The following is an 18976-nucleotide window of genomic DNA, read 5'->3' as shown; positions in this document are numbered from 1 at the left end:
AAACGTTATGTGGAAGAGTGGGAGACGTGGGAGAACGAAATAGAAAGAATAATGGGTTACTGCGTCGAGATGTACGAAGGTATTTGTGTCATTTAAAAATCAATAGTCGGTTTTTTTTCTTTTTAAGTTTTTTTTTTTTTTTCGTATTTTTTTTATAAAGAAAAAAATGGTGCCCATGATAGTAATCATAACCCCAAGGACAAGCTCCGTACGGCAAACAGTGCTTCCGTAAGACCAATTGACGATAGTGGACATGTTAAGACAATATCCAGTAGTAACTAAAGTGACAGTACATCTCTCTGTATTTTTTGGGATAAAGTGACGGTACATCTCTCTGTATTTCTCGGGAATGGTACCAACGAAATCTTCCTATGATGGTAATTCTTAGGGTACTTGTGGGTGAGGAGCATGTTGGTTGCATTTTTGGGAAAATTACAATTTTTTTATTATTTTACAAACGGGAAGTTACAAGATAACTTAATAAGAAAGATTTCACTTTGCAAAATTAATCATCAAATCTTTATTTTCATTAATGACGCAAGAACAATGCTTGCTTGTGTGTCTCTACGCCCAGACAGATAGGATGGAATGTCGGAGGCAGGGCATGTTTTCATAGCTTGGTCTATGTATCTAAGCATAGAGAACGCTAGCGAACAGGGTTCTTTTTCTCTTTAATTAATCTACCTAAAATAAATATAGATAGTGTTGGTATGAAAAGCGGTATTGTCAACTTTGTAACCATCGTAAATGTCTCATCATAATCCACTTAGTCCTGTTGCACATAGCCAATTACAACAAGACGAGCCAACTAACAAGGCACCTAGTGCAAATCCGACAACTTGGAGCCCCTTGGGGTGCATGCCCACCATTTAGTGCATGTTGGGCACCTAGCGCAATTGAAGAGGATCCAGGGTCAAGAAAAGAAAGGGGGAGGAGCTTTTGTCCAAGAGGACAACTCCTACACCAGTGTGGGGCTCAATGAGTGCGCCTATGGAAGCACCTATAGGGGTGGGATTTTTATCTTTCATACAGCGTAGGCTAGTCATTTAGCAAAGGCGTTGTATTTGCACGCATGAGCCATACTATTGGACAGACTGTCATTTTTCCTAAAAATAAAATTCGAAAAATTACAGTAATGGAGTAATTCTTGGTTCCAGTTCATCTTTAACCGCATTGGTGCCAGTACTCATCCAACAACTGGGAGCACCTATGCATGCACCTCAATTCATGGGCACGTGCCTCGAGGCCCATCCAGCTGTTGAATGTGTAGGCGCCTAGTGTAGTTGGCGAGGATCTTGTTCTATAGTTCTTGCCTTACAATCTTATTATTTTTTTTTTTTTTTTTCTGATGAGCTAGGAAATTACAAGAGTACTTAATGAAAAATATTTCACTTTACAAAATTAATCATCCAATCTTTATTTTAATTAATCTACCTAAAATAAATGGCATGAACAATTGTTGCTTCATCTTTGCAACTGTTGCGATGACGTGGTAGTGTCATCTTTGTAACCATTCCAAAGATCTCATCGTAATCCACTATGTACTCTTGCGTATAACCTTTTGCAATAAGACAAACCAACCATGTTACACAATGCACATCCGACAGCTAGGAACTCCTTTGAGAGATAGAGAGTGTGTGTGGGCACATGTCATCAGCTGCTCCTAGTTGTTAGATAAGTGTTAGGCACCCAACGCAGCTGAAGAGAATCCGTGTCCAAAAAGTAAAGGGGGAGAGTTTTTTGTCCAAGAGCACAGCTCCTACACCAACACGGGGCAAAGAGAGCGCCTATTGAAGCACCAGGAGTGGTGGATCTTTATTTTTCATATGGGGTAGGTAGACTAGTCATTTCGAAGGGGCTTGTATTTGGGTGCATAAGCCATGCTCTCGGACAGCCTGTCCTTGTTCCCATAAATAAAATTCAAGAAATTAGAGTAATATGTATTCTTGGATCTGGTTCCTCTCCAATCTCATCGATGCCAACGCTCATCTGACAGCTGAGAACACCCGTGCATGCACCCCAATACACAGGTGCATGCCCCAAGGGCCTCCCAATTGTCGGATATGCATTGGGTGCTTAGTGCGACTGGTGAGAATCTCGTTCCATAGTTCTTGCCTTCTTGGGAAAATTATAATTTTTTTTTTCTAATGAACTGGGAAATTACAAGATTACTTAATAAAAAAGAGTTCACTTTACAAAATAAATCATCTAGTCTTTATTTGAATTAATTTACCTAAAATAAATATAGATATTGTTGGCATAAAAAGTGATAGTGTCATTTTTATAACTACTAGGATTAGGGGTGCAAGTTTAGCCCTGACGATCCGAACCCACCCCAACACGCCTTGAGCCCGAACCCTGTGTAACCCGACTATGAGGACCAACCAAGCCCAGCCCGACCCAACCCTGTGTGGGGTTGGGCAGAGCCTGGGTTAAGGCACAAAAAACCTAGCCTGACCCTAACCCGCCCTGAGTCTAACCCTGATTATTATTGTGCTTCGTAAGATGCAGTTGTCTCTCCTAGCCAAGGGAGTTTATTGTTGTTGTTATTGAGTTTCTTATGTAACAAGAATACGATAGAGACCAGTATAGTCAAAAGAGAGAGCACAAAGCCAAAGGAAAAACCTATCTCTACAACTATGAAATGCGGAATGAGGAGAGGTGGGGGCTTGTAGTACTTGAGTTTCTTGGTCCTTATATATTGGAAATTAAGCATTATTATAGATCAAGATAAAATTCTAACAATGAATGATTGGATTATATCATAATATGTTGTCTTTTGATGGATGGGATTAAAAAAAAGGGTTGCATGGAAAAATAGGGGCACATGAAATCTCCATGAAAGAATGATAAAATATCACGTTCAGTATAGTTTAATGAAGGAATTCATTTTAGGGTTTTAATTAAAAACCAGGATTCAATTCATTTTGGGAATTAAAATCAGAATTGAATCATATATTATCGGAATGTGATTCCACTAAGAAGACTAGTTAGGGTCAACCCCACCCAACCCGGCCCAACCCTGAACCCAGTAGGGTTGGGCCTGAGCATGAACCCGGCAAGGTTGCGTTAGGGTTGGGTTGAGTTTTGGGACCTAGGGTTGGGTTAGGGTTTCAACTCGGGGTTCAGGGTTGGGCCTGAGCATGAACCCGGCAAGGTTGCGTTAGGGTTGGGTTGAGTTTTGGGACCTAGGGTTGGGTTAGGGTTTAAAACCCTAACCCAACTCGGCCCTGTTTCACCCCTAGTTGCAATGATGTGGTAGTGTCATCTTTGTAACTATTGTAAAGATCTCATTGTAATCCACTACGTACTCTTGTGTACGACCCATTGCAACAAGACGAGCCAATCATGGTACACAATGCACATTTGATAGTTGGGCATCTCTTGGGGTGTGTGTGTGCACATATCTTGGGATACGTGCCCAAGTGCTCTTAGTTGTCGGATGCGTGTTGGACACCTAGCTCGGCAAAAGAGGATCCGGCCGGGCCAATGAGAGTGCCTATGGAAGTAGGTGAGACTTTTATATTTCATAGAGGGTATGCCAGTTATTTCGCAAGGGCTTATTTGGGTGCACGAGCCATGCTCTCGGATATGGTGTCCTTTTTTCCAAAATTAAAATTCGAGAAATTAGAGTAATGCAGTAATTCTTGGATTCAATTCCTCTCCAACCATATTGTGGCCAGCGCTCATCCGATCGATGGGAGCACCAATGTGCGCACCCCAATACACAGGCTCATGCCCCAAGGGCCTCCTAGTTGTCAGATTTGCATTTGAGTGCCTAGTGCGGTTGGCAGGGATCTCGTTCTATAGTTCTTGCCTTCTCGGGAAAATTATAAGATTTCTTTTCTTTATAAATAGAAAAATTATAACTGCTACGATGAGACAGTAGTTCATATTTATAACTGTTACAAATATCTCATCATAATCCACTCCGTACTCTTGTGTATAGTCTGTTGTAGGGGTGTCAATTCCTAAATCGAACCGGTAAAACCGGTCGGACCGAACCGTTAACAACCCGGACCGAACCGAACCGAAGCCTTATTGGTTCGGTTCGGTTTCGAGTATTGTAACCCCAAAACCAAACCGAACCGCACCGAAAACCGGAAGAACCCGAAACCAAACCGAAACCGGCTCAAAACCCGGACCGAAACCGAAACCAAACCGGTAAGAAACCGAAACACTCCAAAATTCATTAAAAAAATCAAAATTTGAATAGTTTTGTATACATTTGTATGGAAAATCGAATTCAAACTAGACCAAAAACCAAAACCAACCCGGTTACAAATCGATTTAAGAAACCGAAGTTCAACAATTCATCATTTGGTTGTTTCCTAATGGCTCCATACCGGTTTAAAAAACCGATCCAAACCAAAATGAACCTAATAAATCTAAATCGGTACCAACCCGAACCCAAACAGCACCGAAGCCGACACCGGACCGAAACCGATAAATCCTTAATGGGTCGGTTTCGGTCACTTCCAAACTCACACCGAAACCGGTGGAACCAGACCGAAACCGCACCAACCCGGACCGTTGACACCCCTAATGTACGTGTACCATTCTTTGTGCACCACCCTCTGTATGTGCACCATTTCGTGTACACTATTTTCTGTGCATACTCTGTGTGATATTCTGTGCAACACACAGCACTTCTTGTACCACATCTCTCTCACAAAGCACCCTCTCTATGGTTTAATTTTTCTCTCTTTTCTCTCCACTCATGATAACGAAATGAGAAAAGGGCTCACATGCTCACCCAACTCATGGAGTACGCTATCACGACACCAGGAGAGGAGTCATGCACTCTCTCTTACCCGTACCCTCCTTTTTATACACAATAATTAGGAGAGGGAGTTGGTAATGCACTTCTCACCGCCATTAATGCATGTGGGTCCACCTCCTTCATGTTAGGAGGAAACCCAACATACATGCCCGTATAGACAGTGAAAAAACATTTATACTAAATAATCCAGACAACATAGTCAAAAAAGTACACGAAAAGCAATGAAGGTTATTGAAATTAGTAGTTTTTCTATTGAACCATAAGCTTTTAATCAGATATTATGCAACAATGAACAGATAGACACGGTTAAAGCACAGGAACATCCACCCTGATAGGCACTAAGAAAATGTTCACCGATAATTCCAGTTATGAGCTCCTTGGTCAACACTGAACAGAGCTTACCTTTCGAACTACAGTTATTGAAAGACCTTTGCTTACAAGAGTGTCAGCAATCCACCCTCCTATATTTGCAAACACGGCCATGGTTAGCCATGGTAAGACACACAATAATCCAGATTCAGTGAGATTGAACTTCAACACCTGGACAAAGAAGAGGGAAGAAGTAAGATTCATGTAGCTCACTGCCATCTTAGTCTATACAGAGTATATATTCTATTTGAGGGATTTGTATCAATCCTGATATTGTGCTCTATCAAATACCATTACACTTGTGTGTTGTTACCATGGGCACTATGGCACTACCAAATACCATTACATTTGTGTGTGCTTACTATGTACATGTGTTCATTACCTGTACAAGGAAAATGTGAGTTTGCAGCTACAGTTACATAATAAAAAAAATTTGGTAATCTGTATTCAGTACTTCAAGAAATCCATTGAATTCTATAGAACCTTATTTGTTTTGAGGAAGATTAATGGATTCAGAAGTTGCAGTAGTAAAAATATATCAATAATTAACAATAATAGATATCTGGAAAACATTCTATCCCACCACCCTCCTCCAACCCAAGTCTGCAGTCATGGTTAATAATTAAGTAACTGACCAAGATCTCCATTTGTCAAAACCACAAGGCCCATCAATCTCTACTAAAGCTGACTGGCTATACTCATGATCCATGATGTCAAGTGGTAGGACTAGAATTGAGGCCACACCACCAAAAAAAAAAAAAAAAAGATTCAAATTCTTCCGGGAGCTTGCTTTAAAGCATGTGAATCCAATACATGGATATGGCATCATGGCAACTTATTACACATGACAAAGTCATAATGCATTTTCATTCTATCCATGCCTTCTGAAGTAGTTCCCACTTCTCAAGAGTTCAAGCATTAAATAGATACCCAATCTATCATCAAACTATAAAAAATTTATCTCCAACTCTTCACACAATCAAATACCTGATTATAGTATGTTGGCATCCACGTAAGAAGAATAAAAGTTCCCCAATTATGACAAAAATGGGAGATTATAAGAGCCCAAACAGGTCTTTTTGACAAAATTAATTTCCATGGAATGACAGAAACCGGATCCTTCGAAGCATTGCCCTCCAAGATAAGCTTTTCATCAGTAGAAAGCTCCGGATCTTCTTTTGGAGAGCTGTGTGCCTATGAAAAGCCAAAAAAAAAAATTAAGTTTCAGCGAAACTTCCATGAAATAACATTGGAGCATCAAATAGTACTTAAATGTATCATTTTATTAAGAAGTAATGTTGAGCATATGAGACAGAAGTACTTTTAAGTAAGAATGAGATAATGTTAATTTTGGGTCATTAAATAGTGTTGTTGCCTACTATTCTATTAAGAAACGATATGCATGAGAGGGGGAGAGAGAGAGAGAGAGAGAGAGGTTAGCTTGGCTTTTACGTAGGCAAGTATATTATAAATGTATTCCAGTGTAGAAGCTAGGATTTCTTTTCTCAATAACACTCTCATGTCCAATACCAGAAAAAAGAGTAAATTAACCAAGAGGACCACACTCCACTCACCTTATTCAGCCATAATATCAACCAGATACTTCCAAGGGAACCAAAAGAGTAAAATACAGAGGGCCAGCCAAATTTGTGGATTAAAATAGGAGAAAAGGCCAGGCCTGTCACAGAACCAAGATACATGCCACTGTATACAATTGCAAGAGATCTGCTTCTTTCAGATACAGGGACCCACTTTGAAAGTATATTATTCATAGCTGGCATAGCAACACCCTGAAGAGAGAACATTAGGATGAATAAAAATCCACTACTCAGCCAAGTAACTTAGGTGCAATAAAGTTGAAACAGAAAAAGTTTAACATTTGAGCATCCAGATAGAAATGTCCTAAGTTTTAATTAAATCAATATCATGAGAACATTTGAAAGAAATAAAAAAAATAATAAAATAAATAAATAAATAAATAAAATCATATATATGGAGAGAGTTCTAGAACTAGGGAGAGACCAACAAGTATCCACTCAGAATGGTTTAAACCAGAATCAGCATTAAGCATGTACCACTTTGTATTAGTAACGGATGAAATTATTAGGCATATACAGGAGGAGGTCCCATGTGTATGTTATGTATTAATCATATAGATTAACGACATGACTAAAAATAAGAATTCAAGTTTGATCCATGACAGAATCCGATAAATAAAAGGTTAAGAAAAGCCCGACCAACAAAAATATATTAAATAAAATTTAGGTATAGATGGAATAAACCGGGGAAAAGAGAACAGTGATGCAGCACATGATCCCACAAAGTATAGATATACGTCATGTGCATTGAACGTTATTCATGGTTGACCTTATTTTAGCATTTCAGATCTACACTTGTCAGTTCTCATGTCAAAGACGATTATTTTACAAAAGGATAAGAATACATGGAACTATGGAAGAGCCTGTCTTCCTTGTTTTCCTTCAAGACTATTGTGTCAGAATAAGAATATGGCTTCTAGAATTTATTTTGTTTCCATTCACAGTGGAAATCTCGATTTTCTAAATTTTGCGAGGGTCTTAAGTAATGTAAACTCTACCTAAGGAGGATCATGGAGAAAGAAATTGTAAAATTTATTATGACTGCATCTATTGTAGCTCAGTATATCTATCCCTTTTCATCCACAACTGTGAAAGGTGTGTGTTGTTTATATCCCATCCCTTGATCCTAATCAGATGGTGTCCATCCATTGCTTAGTTGATCTTGACACATTGTTTAGTGAAAGGTGTGTTGTTTCTATCCCTTTCATTATCTTTGTAGTTGGAGTATCATTGGATTGACAATCCCAGACTGCAATAACTCTCAAGGACAGTGATCAAGAGATACTACAGACCCCCGCCTTTTCAATTTTTGTCATCGTGGATTTATTATCCATATGGAGGAAAAAGGGAGACACACACACACAAGCATTTTTTACTTGTAAATGCGGATAAAACAAGATTGAGATAGAATTCCGCCTTCCAAAGAAAAACATATGGAAGGATTATATCAATAAGTTTGCGTGAGAGAGGGCATGGAAATAACAGTCGTTCAAGTAGGATGGTGCTCTGATGGCTCTGTTCATTGTATCGTCCTCAATATGTACCTTATAAAAATAAAGAGAACTGGAAAAGAAATTCTAGTCATTGTAATCTATAAATCCAACAGTGCTTCTCAGAAACAAAATTAAACAATGAAAGAAGCCAACCTCACCAATCCCCATAAAGGCACGCGTAATAAGCAAGAAGGGAAGCCCAAGTTTTGCAGCTATAGGTGTTAGAATTGTTGCAAGAGACCACCAAACCACCCCGAAACCTAGTACAAGCTTACCACCAATCTTATCCGCCCATATACCTCCAACAATCTGTTCATCATTCAGGGGGAAAATGCTGTTAGATATAACAGATTATATGAATTAGATATTCCAAGAACAAAAAATAACAAGTATATACCATGTCCAGCCTACAAAAAATTTATGACATTCTATTATTCTGCAGCAGTGTCCACTGGTAGGATAGTCAACTGTCAGGATTTCAGTTGGCCCTCTATTTGAACAGAAGTTATTTAAGAACCAGCCAGAACTGTTAGGCCCACGTTGGAGGGGGGGGAGGGAATATACTTTTGACTTCTCACTTAGTCCTTCTAATTGATGGGTATTAATTAGCTACTTTTTCATTATTAATTAGATCTTATTATGGATGTCACATTTTCACAGGTTTAAAAACTTTCCTTGATTTGATGGATTGTAGAGTTAATAGTTTTAAAATATTGAAATCTCCAGCTCTTTCATAGGAAGTTTAATCAGCATTTAATGAGAGATAATTGATGAGTAGCTTTCGACCTTAGTTTGTCCAACATTTGAACCAGGTCAAACTGACCTGAGGCCTTTCCGGTTCTGTGCCAAGGTCAGGTTTAAGAAATCAGTTCAAAATTTGGTCAACATTGTCTTCTGAGAACAGTAGGTGTCCAACATTGAAAAATAAAATGACTAATCCTATAAATGCAAAAATATAATCTCACCTGGTGTTTTCATGGACAGTTTGCACCAGGCAAACAGCCCGTTGAGTGGGCCTGAACAATCAAGTCTTAGGTCATAACTTCTCACAACATAGCAACCATTGATTAGTCAACAGATTTCCTCATTCAAACAGTTGTACTGCCTATAGACCATTCAGACCAGACATCCAGACCACTTCGTAGAGCACTGTTACAGTGTACCAATCTTTTAAGATTTGAAAATTCTTCTTGAGGTGCATTGCGCAGGAATTTAACACAAGACCTCCTAAATAACAAATTATCCTAACACCAAGCTACACTCTATGAACTATTTGAATGAAAATCTTTTAATATATGTTTTGAATCTTTATTTCACACTTTCCCACACTGTTCAGACAGTCAATTGTCTGACTGCCAATTGCCAGGTCTGAACAATCTAGAAACATGTTGTTTTCAAACCGTTGTTCATGTTACATTTTTTGCATGTCCATATAAGTGCAGGCATTCAATTATACAGTTTGCATAAACTGACAGAGACTTTCTCTTGTAGCTTCTCAAACAAGAACCTTGGGGAAAGTCACAATAATGCTAGGGTGGGACCACCTAAAACAGAACACATGTGGATTCCTTTTGGTGGGACTTGTCAGTTTCATACTCCCACTTTTGGGGTTTTCCCATTTTCACACCCAGATATTAACACTGTGCTACTCATATTATAATTAAGGAACCAATATTCAAGGCAAACCTGAGTCAGCAGGTAACCCCAGAAAAAAGAAGACTGAATTAGACCAACAGTTGCAGAATTCCAGTTGAATTCCTGTGACATCGGAAGTATGGCAATGCTCATGTTGACCTGCACAGAATAATATTGTTCAGCTACTATTTAGATAAATGGCACTTCATTATTCTGAATTGTTCAGAGTAAGAAACAATGTAAGATGACAGCCGAGGAGTCCAAAATTTTTGGGAAGGTACAAACATCACTATAAAGGGAGATCAACACTTACACGATCCATGTTGCAGAGGAGAAATGCAGAAAAACATAGTAGTACGATCACCCAACGCTTTGGAAATTTCTCCCACCAAGATATATTTTGCACACTCCCTTCCACTAAAACAGCTTCATTCGGCACTTCCGAAGAGCTCAGTGAGTTCAGCTTCTCCCCTGCTATCTCATACTCTTCTGATTTATATTCAGCACGTGTCGTAGATGCTTTATGAAAGTCAGAGTGTTGGACATGCCCATTATATAAACCGAATTTATGCATCTTTCTGAGCTGAACCAAACTGCCAACAGAGGGATCTGAAGAAATAAAACATCTGCATCTTACTTGAATTCTTTGCTTAAGATTTAACACATGAAACTTTTCATCGAATGGTGGGTCTGAGTGAAGATACTCTACTTCACCAAAGGTTCCCGTCTTTCGTTTTCTAGTTTTCATGTCTGAAGGACCAATAAGATGAATCACTGGTCTATACAAGTTTCTTGACTTGTAGGAACAGGATTTCTTTAGAAGGGGTGACTTTTTGTTGAAAATGTTTCCCTGTCCATATCTCGCACCACAAACACCTTGATGCTCTCCCCTTTGATGTGTACCAGCCTGCTCTATTTGATATACTTTTCCTGCAGTGATTAGTGAGTTACAAAGTAGAAAAAGAGATCCATCAGAAGTGTTAAAGTGCATAAATAAAACCATTTAGTACACGAAAGTAAATACATAAGGTAGATGCGTTCAGCACACTGAAGCCAAAAGCAAATGGTAGGTGTTGCAGTATTGAATAAGTGTGCATCGATACCCATAAGAGGAAACTGATGGATCATTATTAACAGGAGTAAGGTATAAAGGTATGCTCCATCTACCTGTGCATGTACAAAAATGGCAAGCACACAAGAAGGAGAGTCAACATTACTGCTCGGTGCTGAATATTAATATTCTAGCAAGCTGTTATTCAAGCAGAACGTTAAGTTTAACATGAAAATATATTGACAGATGAAATGCGGATCTGTTCTCCATCCTTATACAAAAGCTACAACATGGAAGATACTGGAGTTAAACACCTCCCAACACTGTATCATCTGAAATTAGCTCTGCAGTTAGCTCTACAGTAGAGTAACCAAATACTGGACATTACAGTCATAGTCCATCTCAGGCAATGGGTAAAGCAAAAAATTTCATCGAAAAAAAGAGACAGAGGATACCAGCTGGTTGGAATGCAGTCCAAATGCATGCATCTAGACTTCATGTACCTATAAACCTTAATCATGTTGACAATAGGAATTTCAAAAACAAAAAATTTGGTAAAATCCATGCCAAATTTTTCAATAATAGGAAGGGCAAGAAAATAAAAAGTACTATAACTAAAACACAAGTTTAGCTCACTATTAGGTTTGATACATAGAAGTTTTTTCTGTATAAATTCTCTGATCTCCTATTGATTTCCCTTTTCGTTTTGATGGGGGAAATGGAAAATTTTCACCAAAGAAGGTGAACCATGGTCAATACTAAAGTGAGAATTCCTTAGCTTCCATGCATGATATTCAAACGCTAATCAGATGACAAGGAAACAAATTTGCCATTACTATATCAAGTACAAGAACTAGCTCCATCCAATATCCAGTGTCTATTAAAGCACAATAGATCTTAATCATATTCTAACCTTCATTAGCACATGAAATGCTAAAATCTTGTCAAGAAGATAATTGGGACAGAAAGCTAGAATCCATAATAGAATCAGAACAAGATCCTGGGTGCTTAACATCTTCATCATTTACAAAAAGAGGGAGTTGAGGGAAACATGATAAAGACTGTGAACAAAACATAAGAGAAAATTATCACAAGAGCTTGGGCCTAAAAAAGAAGACTAGATTCCTAAATACATACTATCATTCAGTGTCATGATTTTAAGCATTAAGCAGAGAAACCCATTTTTGGATTGGAGCTTACATCATTAGTCCACACTACCTTCCAGACCCTTTCAGATAAGGAGTGTTTCTATGAATCCTCTGCTGATAGCCATGTTTAAACATTTCGAACTACTGACTCTAAAAAGAACTTCATAGTTCATACACAAGAATATATTAAACAAGGAAAGAGATAACATGACTAAAATTACAAAGAACATCCTACACTCCCAGTGACGAAATCAGAGTCACGACAGTACAGTAAACACTCCTTCCAACACAGTGGACGGATTTAACTATATAATTCGACATTAGATTAGCTCAAACTAATTAAAAACTACGGAAGCTCCCATGACTGCACCTTTCTCCTTCAACAGAGAAAGAACGAAGCAAGAATCGAAACCCAGTGCATCAGCAGATTCAAACCGATTTCAAACAGAGAACAAGGTAAAGAAACACTAATCAGAATGACCAAAAATTGTGTGATCGAAGGAACCACAAAAAACTGTTGAAAACAAATCTAGCTCAGACAACTCTTCCATTGCAACCACCCATTCCCAATCCAAAAAATAAATAAAATAACCACAAAAATCAAAGACAAAAATATTGGACATAGCGTTGAAGATCTATACCTGAACCAAGAAAATAACCGAAATTACGGCTCGGAATAACCGCTCCGAATGCCATTGCCCCGGCGACTACAACATCAACCCTTTGAAAGTATAATTTATCTAAATTTCTTCAGTTTGTTCAACGAAATACCCAATATCTCATCTAAATTTAGCTTCTCACTTCACTCCCTCTCCTTCTCCCTCACTTCTTCTACTGTAATTTCTTGTATGTGTGTTCATGAGAGACTGAGAATGGATAACAGAAATCCTTTTCATTCAAATTAATGCGTTTTTTCTTCTTTTTTTCTATTTTTTCTTTTTTGCCTTTTTCCCTTTTTCTTCCTCGGTTTTTCCGCAAAGCGGGAAAAATCCATGTTTTTAGTTACTGGTCTTGTACACCGAGTCTGACGGAGGGTCGACCTTTTGCCACGTAGTTTTAAAAAATCGTGATTGAAAACGGCTTTTTTTTTCCCGTTTAAATCACGCCTGTGGCGTGGCTACGCCACTGATGTGGAAATTTCTCCAACATATCTAATCGTATCGTTTATTTCCGTCCACATTTATTGTTGGAAAGGGATCCACCCCAATGCACATCCAATGGCTGAAAGCATTCCGACACACATCTTAATGGAATCAGATCTTCTTCAGTGCATATGGATCACATATCCAATGATCAGAGTGCTGCCAACCTTTTGACTCACATTAAACGCATTGTGATCAGGAAAGGATCTGAACCAATCTCAAATGCTGCCCAACCATTAGATGTCTGCTAGGCGCAATAGAGATGATTTGGAATTATTATGTAGCTACCCTGATATGCTATAGATGAGTTCATTCGATCGTGTATGCATAGTTTTAAGAATTGGTATCAAATGAACCTATATTGGTATCATCCATGATTGATACTGAAATTTTATTGATCCATATTGGTCAAAATGATACATGTATCGGTATTCAAAAATACATATAATTTTTTTAGGAAAAACAAAAACCTAAAAAGCAGTGTAGCCTCTACACCAAGACACAAGGAGGGGCTAAATGAATGCCCCCCACCAATATGGAAAACATAAATTTTTCTCATTGTTTGTATCTCTGTGTATGTTCTCATTGATCCATTCGTTGGTGCAAGGTCTACACTGCCTTTTATGCTATCTTTAGTCTTTTTCTTTTGAATTATGCTTTGATTCTATGGACTTGACACCGAGACAATTAGTATGTGTCCGTATCGTATCAGCGGTGATATTAACAATTTTGTATGTGACAGAAAATTTAGGGAAAATCTAAAATATAATAATAATAATAATAATTTATTTTTTGAAAGGTCATGGGCCCAGTGAATGAAACAACAGAGGAGCATGGGCTCGTTATGGGTTTTGATTACTAACACAGCAACGATTTGTATATTCCACGGTGCAGTACTGTGAATTGGATTGGCTTGTGTAATACAGACAAGACAAAGAAGAAGAAGAAGTGTGGCGCAGATACCGCAGGGCAGGGCAGGGAGAAGGCACATAGGGGGGAGAGATGGGATGAAGCGGTGATGGAGAGAATAGAGTTTGTGACAACAAACAGGTTGAACCGCTGAGATGTAAAGAAGGGAATCCAACCATCAATAATATGCTATTTTGTAAAATTCTATTACGTAATGCTACCATATAGATCCCTCAAAAACTTGCTAGCGTTACGTGTAGATTTGGAGATAGTGGGGACTTAGTTCATTGAATTACAAATTCTTCCAAAAAATTATCATTTTCATTTGCTTGGAACTTGATTCAAAACCTTAAAGTTTCACGGTTTGGTTTAGCTTCAGGATTCTTATATGTTGTTTTGACAACTATGACCAATTTGATTTTTACTCGATAACTTTTTTTTTTCCAGGTAAATTTGTCAACCTTTGATGGTTGCCTTTATTGGAATCAATCAAAAAGTATAAATCACTTATACTTCTCTTTGTTTTTTTCTCCAAATATGTCTAGAAATATATTCTTAGAAAACTTGACCACATTATAAAGTCATATTTCATTTCAGCAAAGAATATATGGCGATGGATATTGAAAAACTTCAATGGTAAATCATCATGCATTTGGTAAGTTGGCTTTAGTGTTGTGATTTGTGATTCATCATGTTTAGTGTAAAACAAATAAAAAAGTATGATCTTCCTCGTTCTATTGAACACATCGAAGAAGGTGAGAAGCCATCACATTTGAGATAAAAAACATACTTCTTTCTATTTGTTTTGTGTACCTATACACTATACGAAGTAGGCATCTTGTCTCTCTTTTTTTTTGTTCTCTCTCTTATTTCTCCTCTGGCTTTTGATGTATCATCATTTTTATTATTATTTGCCTCGGGTTTTTTATGTATTATTCTTTGATTTATCATTTTCTCCCCCCCCCTTTTTTTCTTTTTGAATATTCTCGTTTTTGTTTATTGTTCTCCCCTTCGTCTTTTGTTATATCATATTTTTAAGGCTGTCTTGTCTCTCTATCTGGGATCCATCCCTTGTCTAACTTTTTTAAGTTGTTTTGATTTTTCATTCACCCTCAAAAATATATATAAATCCTTCTACCAATACTGAAATTCATCATATTTATTCTCTTAACAAGTCATTACAACTTTATTGTTTTCTAGCCCTAGCTCCCCATATCACACCAGTTAGTATGTGATAATCAGTTTCATTAAAAGGGTGTTTTCAAAGTTAGAGAGGAAAGAGTAAGTTAGTTATGTGAGGGCATAGGAAAGAATCCCCACATTAACATGATTTTTTTTTTTTTTTAAAGAGTGTGTATTTAGAACAATTTAAGGTTTGATAATAGTTAATGATATAAGAACATTAAATAAGAACAATTAGCACCTTTTGTCACGGCTTGCCATGGGGATGGTTCATGTGATAAGACACACTCCACTTTCACTGTTTAAGTTTTAGCCCAACAAATACCATTAGATTCCATAAAAATGGAAGTCGTAATCTTGTATTTTGTAGAACTATGTACTCATTTCCTTACCTCTTCACCAAAGATATGGGCATAGATTCCACAATCACATGGACCCACCCACACTCTTTCAAGTCTGCCACATGGCGTGAAAGATCACCAAAGTAATTGTAATGGCACAATCATTGCAATTAGAAAAACTAAGCAAAAATGAAAGAGTCATACCATAATTATTAAAGAGATTTTCTTATTAAAATTCCTCAAGTTATCAAATAATTTGTAATCTTAATTTTTTTTTATTATTTTAATATAACATTTTTTTTTCAATGAACTTAATAGAGTTATATTAATGTGTATTTGAAAAATGTGCATAATAGTGATATTCTTTTTTTTTTTATTTTTATAATAACATTATGATATTATTTTAGTTTATTTTTTATAACCTTTTTATGCATCTATCTTAAAATAGTTCTCATAATAAGATAAGAAAGAATTACAACAAAGTGGCAAGTTATAAATACACATATACCTAACAACTCTCCTTATATATAAGGAATAAATGGTTTCCCTCGTAATCAACATAGGAATGTCTCCTACGCAACCTATAAGTTTGTCCTGTGACATAAGAGGACACAAAATTTATAGACAAGTAAAGCTAAAATTATCCTTAAATTTCCACTCTCAACACCAATGGAACTCTCGGATTATAAAATATGAAACTCCATTGAATAATCTTCATTTTTGTAGAAAACTAAGAATACAATAAAAGTGCCACTACTAAAGGGGTTATACTTATTTTTTTGGGTGAAAAATAAGGGTTATACTTTTAGACTTGTAGTATTGAATTCGGCTTTTAAACTTTGACAATTCAATAATTAATATTAGACTTATTTATCTGAATAATTAAAATTGTCATGTCACCCTTTCATATGATGCATTGAGGTAGGTTATCAAGGAACTTCTTGTTCTTCTAATCCATATGGCATTATTATTTGTACAAGTCTCAGAACTCATGTTTGGCCCCCCCCCCCAAAAAAAAAAAATCCCCATTTTTTTTTTGAAGATAATGAAAACCATGCAATTGGGGACTTGTAACATATTTAATGCAATTCTATTACCATCCCATAGACATCAATAATATGGTTTAAAAGCAAAGCAATCTTGTGAGAATTCTTCGTTAAACCCCTCTCTCTCTCTCTCATTACAAGTATCTGATTAGAGGGTGCAACTTAGGGCCCGTTTGATAATGTTACCATAAACGTGTTTCTGTGTTTTCTTGTTCTCAGAAACAAAGAAACGGCATAAATACCGTTTGGTAAAAGTGTTCTGCTCCACTTGTTTCTTGAAACATAAATTGAAATTTATAACAATTTATGCTTCAAGAAACATGAATGACGAAACAAGTTTTACTTGTTTCGCTTGTTTCTCGAAACAAAATTGGGGCACAAAAAATCGATATTGAAGACGGAGTTTGGCATCACTACCATCGCCACTGTCTCCGCCACTGAATATAGGGTTTACGGACCTGATCTTGGTCTTCTTCTTCTTCTTCGTCGTGGTTCCAGTCTTCGGCCTTAGCTTTTTCATCCATCCGGAAATGGAAGCTTGCGGTTGCCAGGAGGGAGGTGATCAAGAGATTTGTTATCAAAACTGGATTTTAGGACTAAATCCATCTCAAAAACCTAAAATAAAATCAGACGGGTTTTCATCAGAGACAGGAGGGTTTTAGGAAAACCTCGTCCCAGCTGTGTGAAACCCTAAGTTACAGCAATCTTTTCCCATCCCTCACTTCGCCTCTCAGATTCGATTGGGGTTTTGATTCAACAGCGATCGAAGGTTGACAGCAGAAGAAGTGTTGGAGTGAGTTCCTCTCTCTCTCTCTCTCTCTCTCTCTCTCTCTCTCTCTCTCTCTCTCTTGTATACATAAATTGATAACGTTTCTGCCATTTCTGTTTCAAGAAACGACAGAAACAGAAATTTCCGTTTCTAGAAACAGAAACGGAATTGAAGGTGTTTGATAAGTCATATTTTTAGAAGTCGATAGTAACCAATGAAATAATGGCCACAAGTCGTTTCCAGAAACGGCAACTTGTTTCTCCTAGGTCGTTTCTTGAACCATAAATAAGTAAAAAAAATTTATTTCTATTTCTGAAAATAAGTGAAACGAAACAGTTTTATCAAACGCTTTTTACTCCGTTTCTGTTGTTTCTGGAAACAGAAACGAGAGAAACGCGTTTCTTGAAACGTTATCAAACGGGCCCCTAGAGTACAAGCTCTGTATTTCTGTTTTTTTTTTCTCTCTGGACGTTGCCAATGGAACCAGAGAGCCATTGGTACCACAATGGAATTGGAAACAACTGTGACATTTTGACGTTGCAGAGGCAGGGCCCAACATGTATCGATTGTACCACAAATGGAGTAGGAATCATTGTTATTCAAAAATTCATAGTCACTGTGAACGTAGTTTTATAGATCTTAATTAGGCATCGGATAATAATTGAGTATTCATTTACAGAATCCTCTGCAAAATTCATTTTCATTCTTAGACTCCATTTAAGGTGAAACTCATACCATGTCATCTTACGGGGTTTCGTTGTAGTTTTTTATTATGATCTTAAAATGAGGGGGAAATCATTTCATTCTACAATGATCAATTTGCAGGTTTTTCCTTGGATCAAACAAAGTGATGCAGGTCTCTTTAGGAAGATAACAAGTCTCAGAAACGGAAATTTCAAGAAACAAGGTTTATCAAACATCAAAAATTATGTTTCTGTTCCCAGAAACGGAAATTTCTATTTCTGTCGTTTCTTGAAACAGAAACAGCAGAAACGTTATCAAACGGACCCTTAGTGTTACAAAACATGATGAACTAAGAAGTTGTAATTTTCTTTTAAATGTCATTTGTGTTATTAACAAAAGTTATTTAATGCAAGGATAAAAAGGGTTTTAAAAGATTCGAAAATTATCTAATGCAGTGTTTATGTGAAAGGACATAATTAACCCCATTGAAAAAAAAAAAAAAATACAACTCTTTGATTCACTGTTTCAATCATAATAAGATTTTTCCTTTCATATAAATTAAAGTGTGAACATTACAGTGACCATCGACGAAAGTCACAATTAGTGAAACAACACCTTGCCATATAGAAAATAAGGGAAAAGGCTGGCACACTGCCTGTGTACCACAAACTAATGCTTGTTGTGTCTATCTCTTCTTCTTCTTTTTTTCCTGTGAAATGGCCCTCTCGTCCCACTAGTCTTTTTCCTCTCTTATAAATAAATCAGTGTTTTCCACGAGTCTTTGTCATACGAAGTTGCATGTTTCATTTAATTTTTTTTATTATTA

The 18976-nt window shown here is 37.1% G+C and overlaps 1 protein-coding gene across 2 annotated transcripts; it reads right to left on the bottom strand.

Annotated features, from left to right (window-relative positions):
- Positions 1-4706: 4706 nt before the first annotated feature.
- Positions 4707-13009, bottom strand: LOC122090555 (probable anion transporter 4, chloroplastic). Of its 2 annotated transcripts, none has more exons than XM_042660198.1 (7): positions 12719-13009; positions 10192-10808; positions 9930-10037; positions 8397-8552; positions 6727-6942; positions 6140-6346; positions 4707-5323 (listed from the first exon to the last, which is right to left on the bottom strand). In XM_042660198.1, exons 1-7 carry the CDS (start codon positions 12771-12773, stop codon positions 5165-5167), a joined length of 1518 nt encoding a protein of 505 aa, XP_042516132.1. In that variant the 5' UTR covers positions 12774-13009; the 3' UTR covers positions 4707-5164. The 2 variants fall into 2 exon arrangements, with proteins under 2 accessions (XP_042516132.1, XP_042516139.1); XM_042660205.1 differs by having other exon boundaries at positions 10192-10802.
- Positions 13010-18976: the final 5967 nt, after the last annotated feature.

The sequence above is a fragment of the Macadamia integrifolia genome, chromosome 2 (assembly GCF_013358625.1).
Source record: "Macadamia integrifolia cultivar HAES 741 chromosome 2, SCU_Mint_v3, whole genome shotgun sequence".
Classification (NCBI taxonomy): domain Eukaryota; kingdom Viridiplantae; phylum Streptophyta; class Magnoliopsida; order Proteales; family Proteaceae; genus Macadamia; species Macadamia integrifolia.
Note: the sequence above shows the minus strand (reverse complement) of the source record. Positions and strands in the feature narration are given on the sequence as shown.

What these genes read in the sequence shown, in the direction of transcription:
- LOC122090555 (XM_042660198.1), bottom strand. Translation starts at nt 12,773, where the DNA reads ATGGCATTCGGAGCGGTTATTCCGAGCCGTAATTTCGGTTATTTTCTT. An exon ending in GGGGTTACCTGCTGACTCAG is followed by an intron (nt 8,553 to 9,929) that starts GTTTGCCTTGAA and finishes AATGATGAACAG; the next exon opens with ATTGTTGGAGGTATATGGGC. An exon ending in TGATATTATGGCTGAATAAG is followed by an intron (nt 6,347 to 6,726) that starts GTGAGTGGAGTG and finishes GGCTTTTCATAG; the next exon opens with GCACACAGCTCTCCAAAAGA.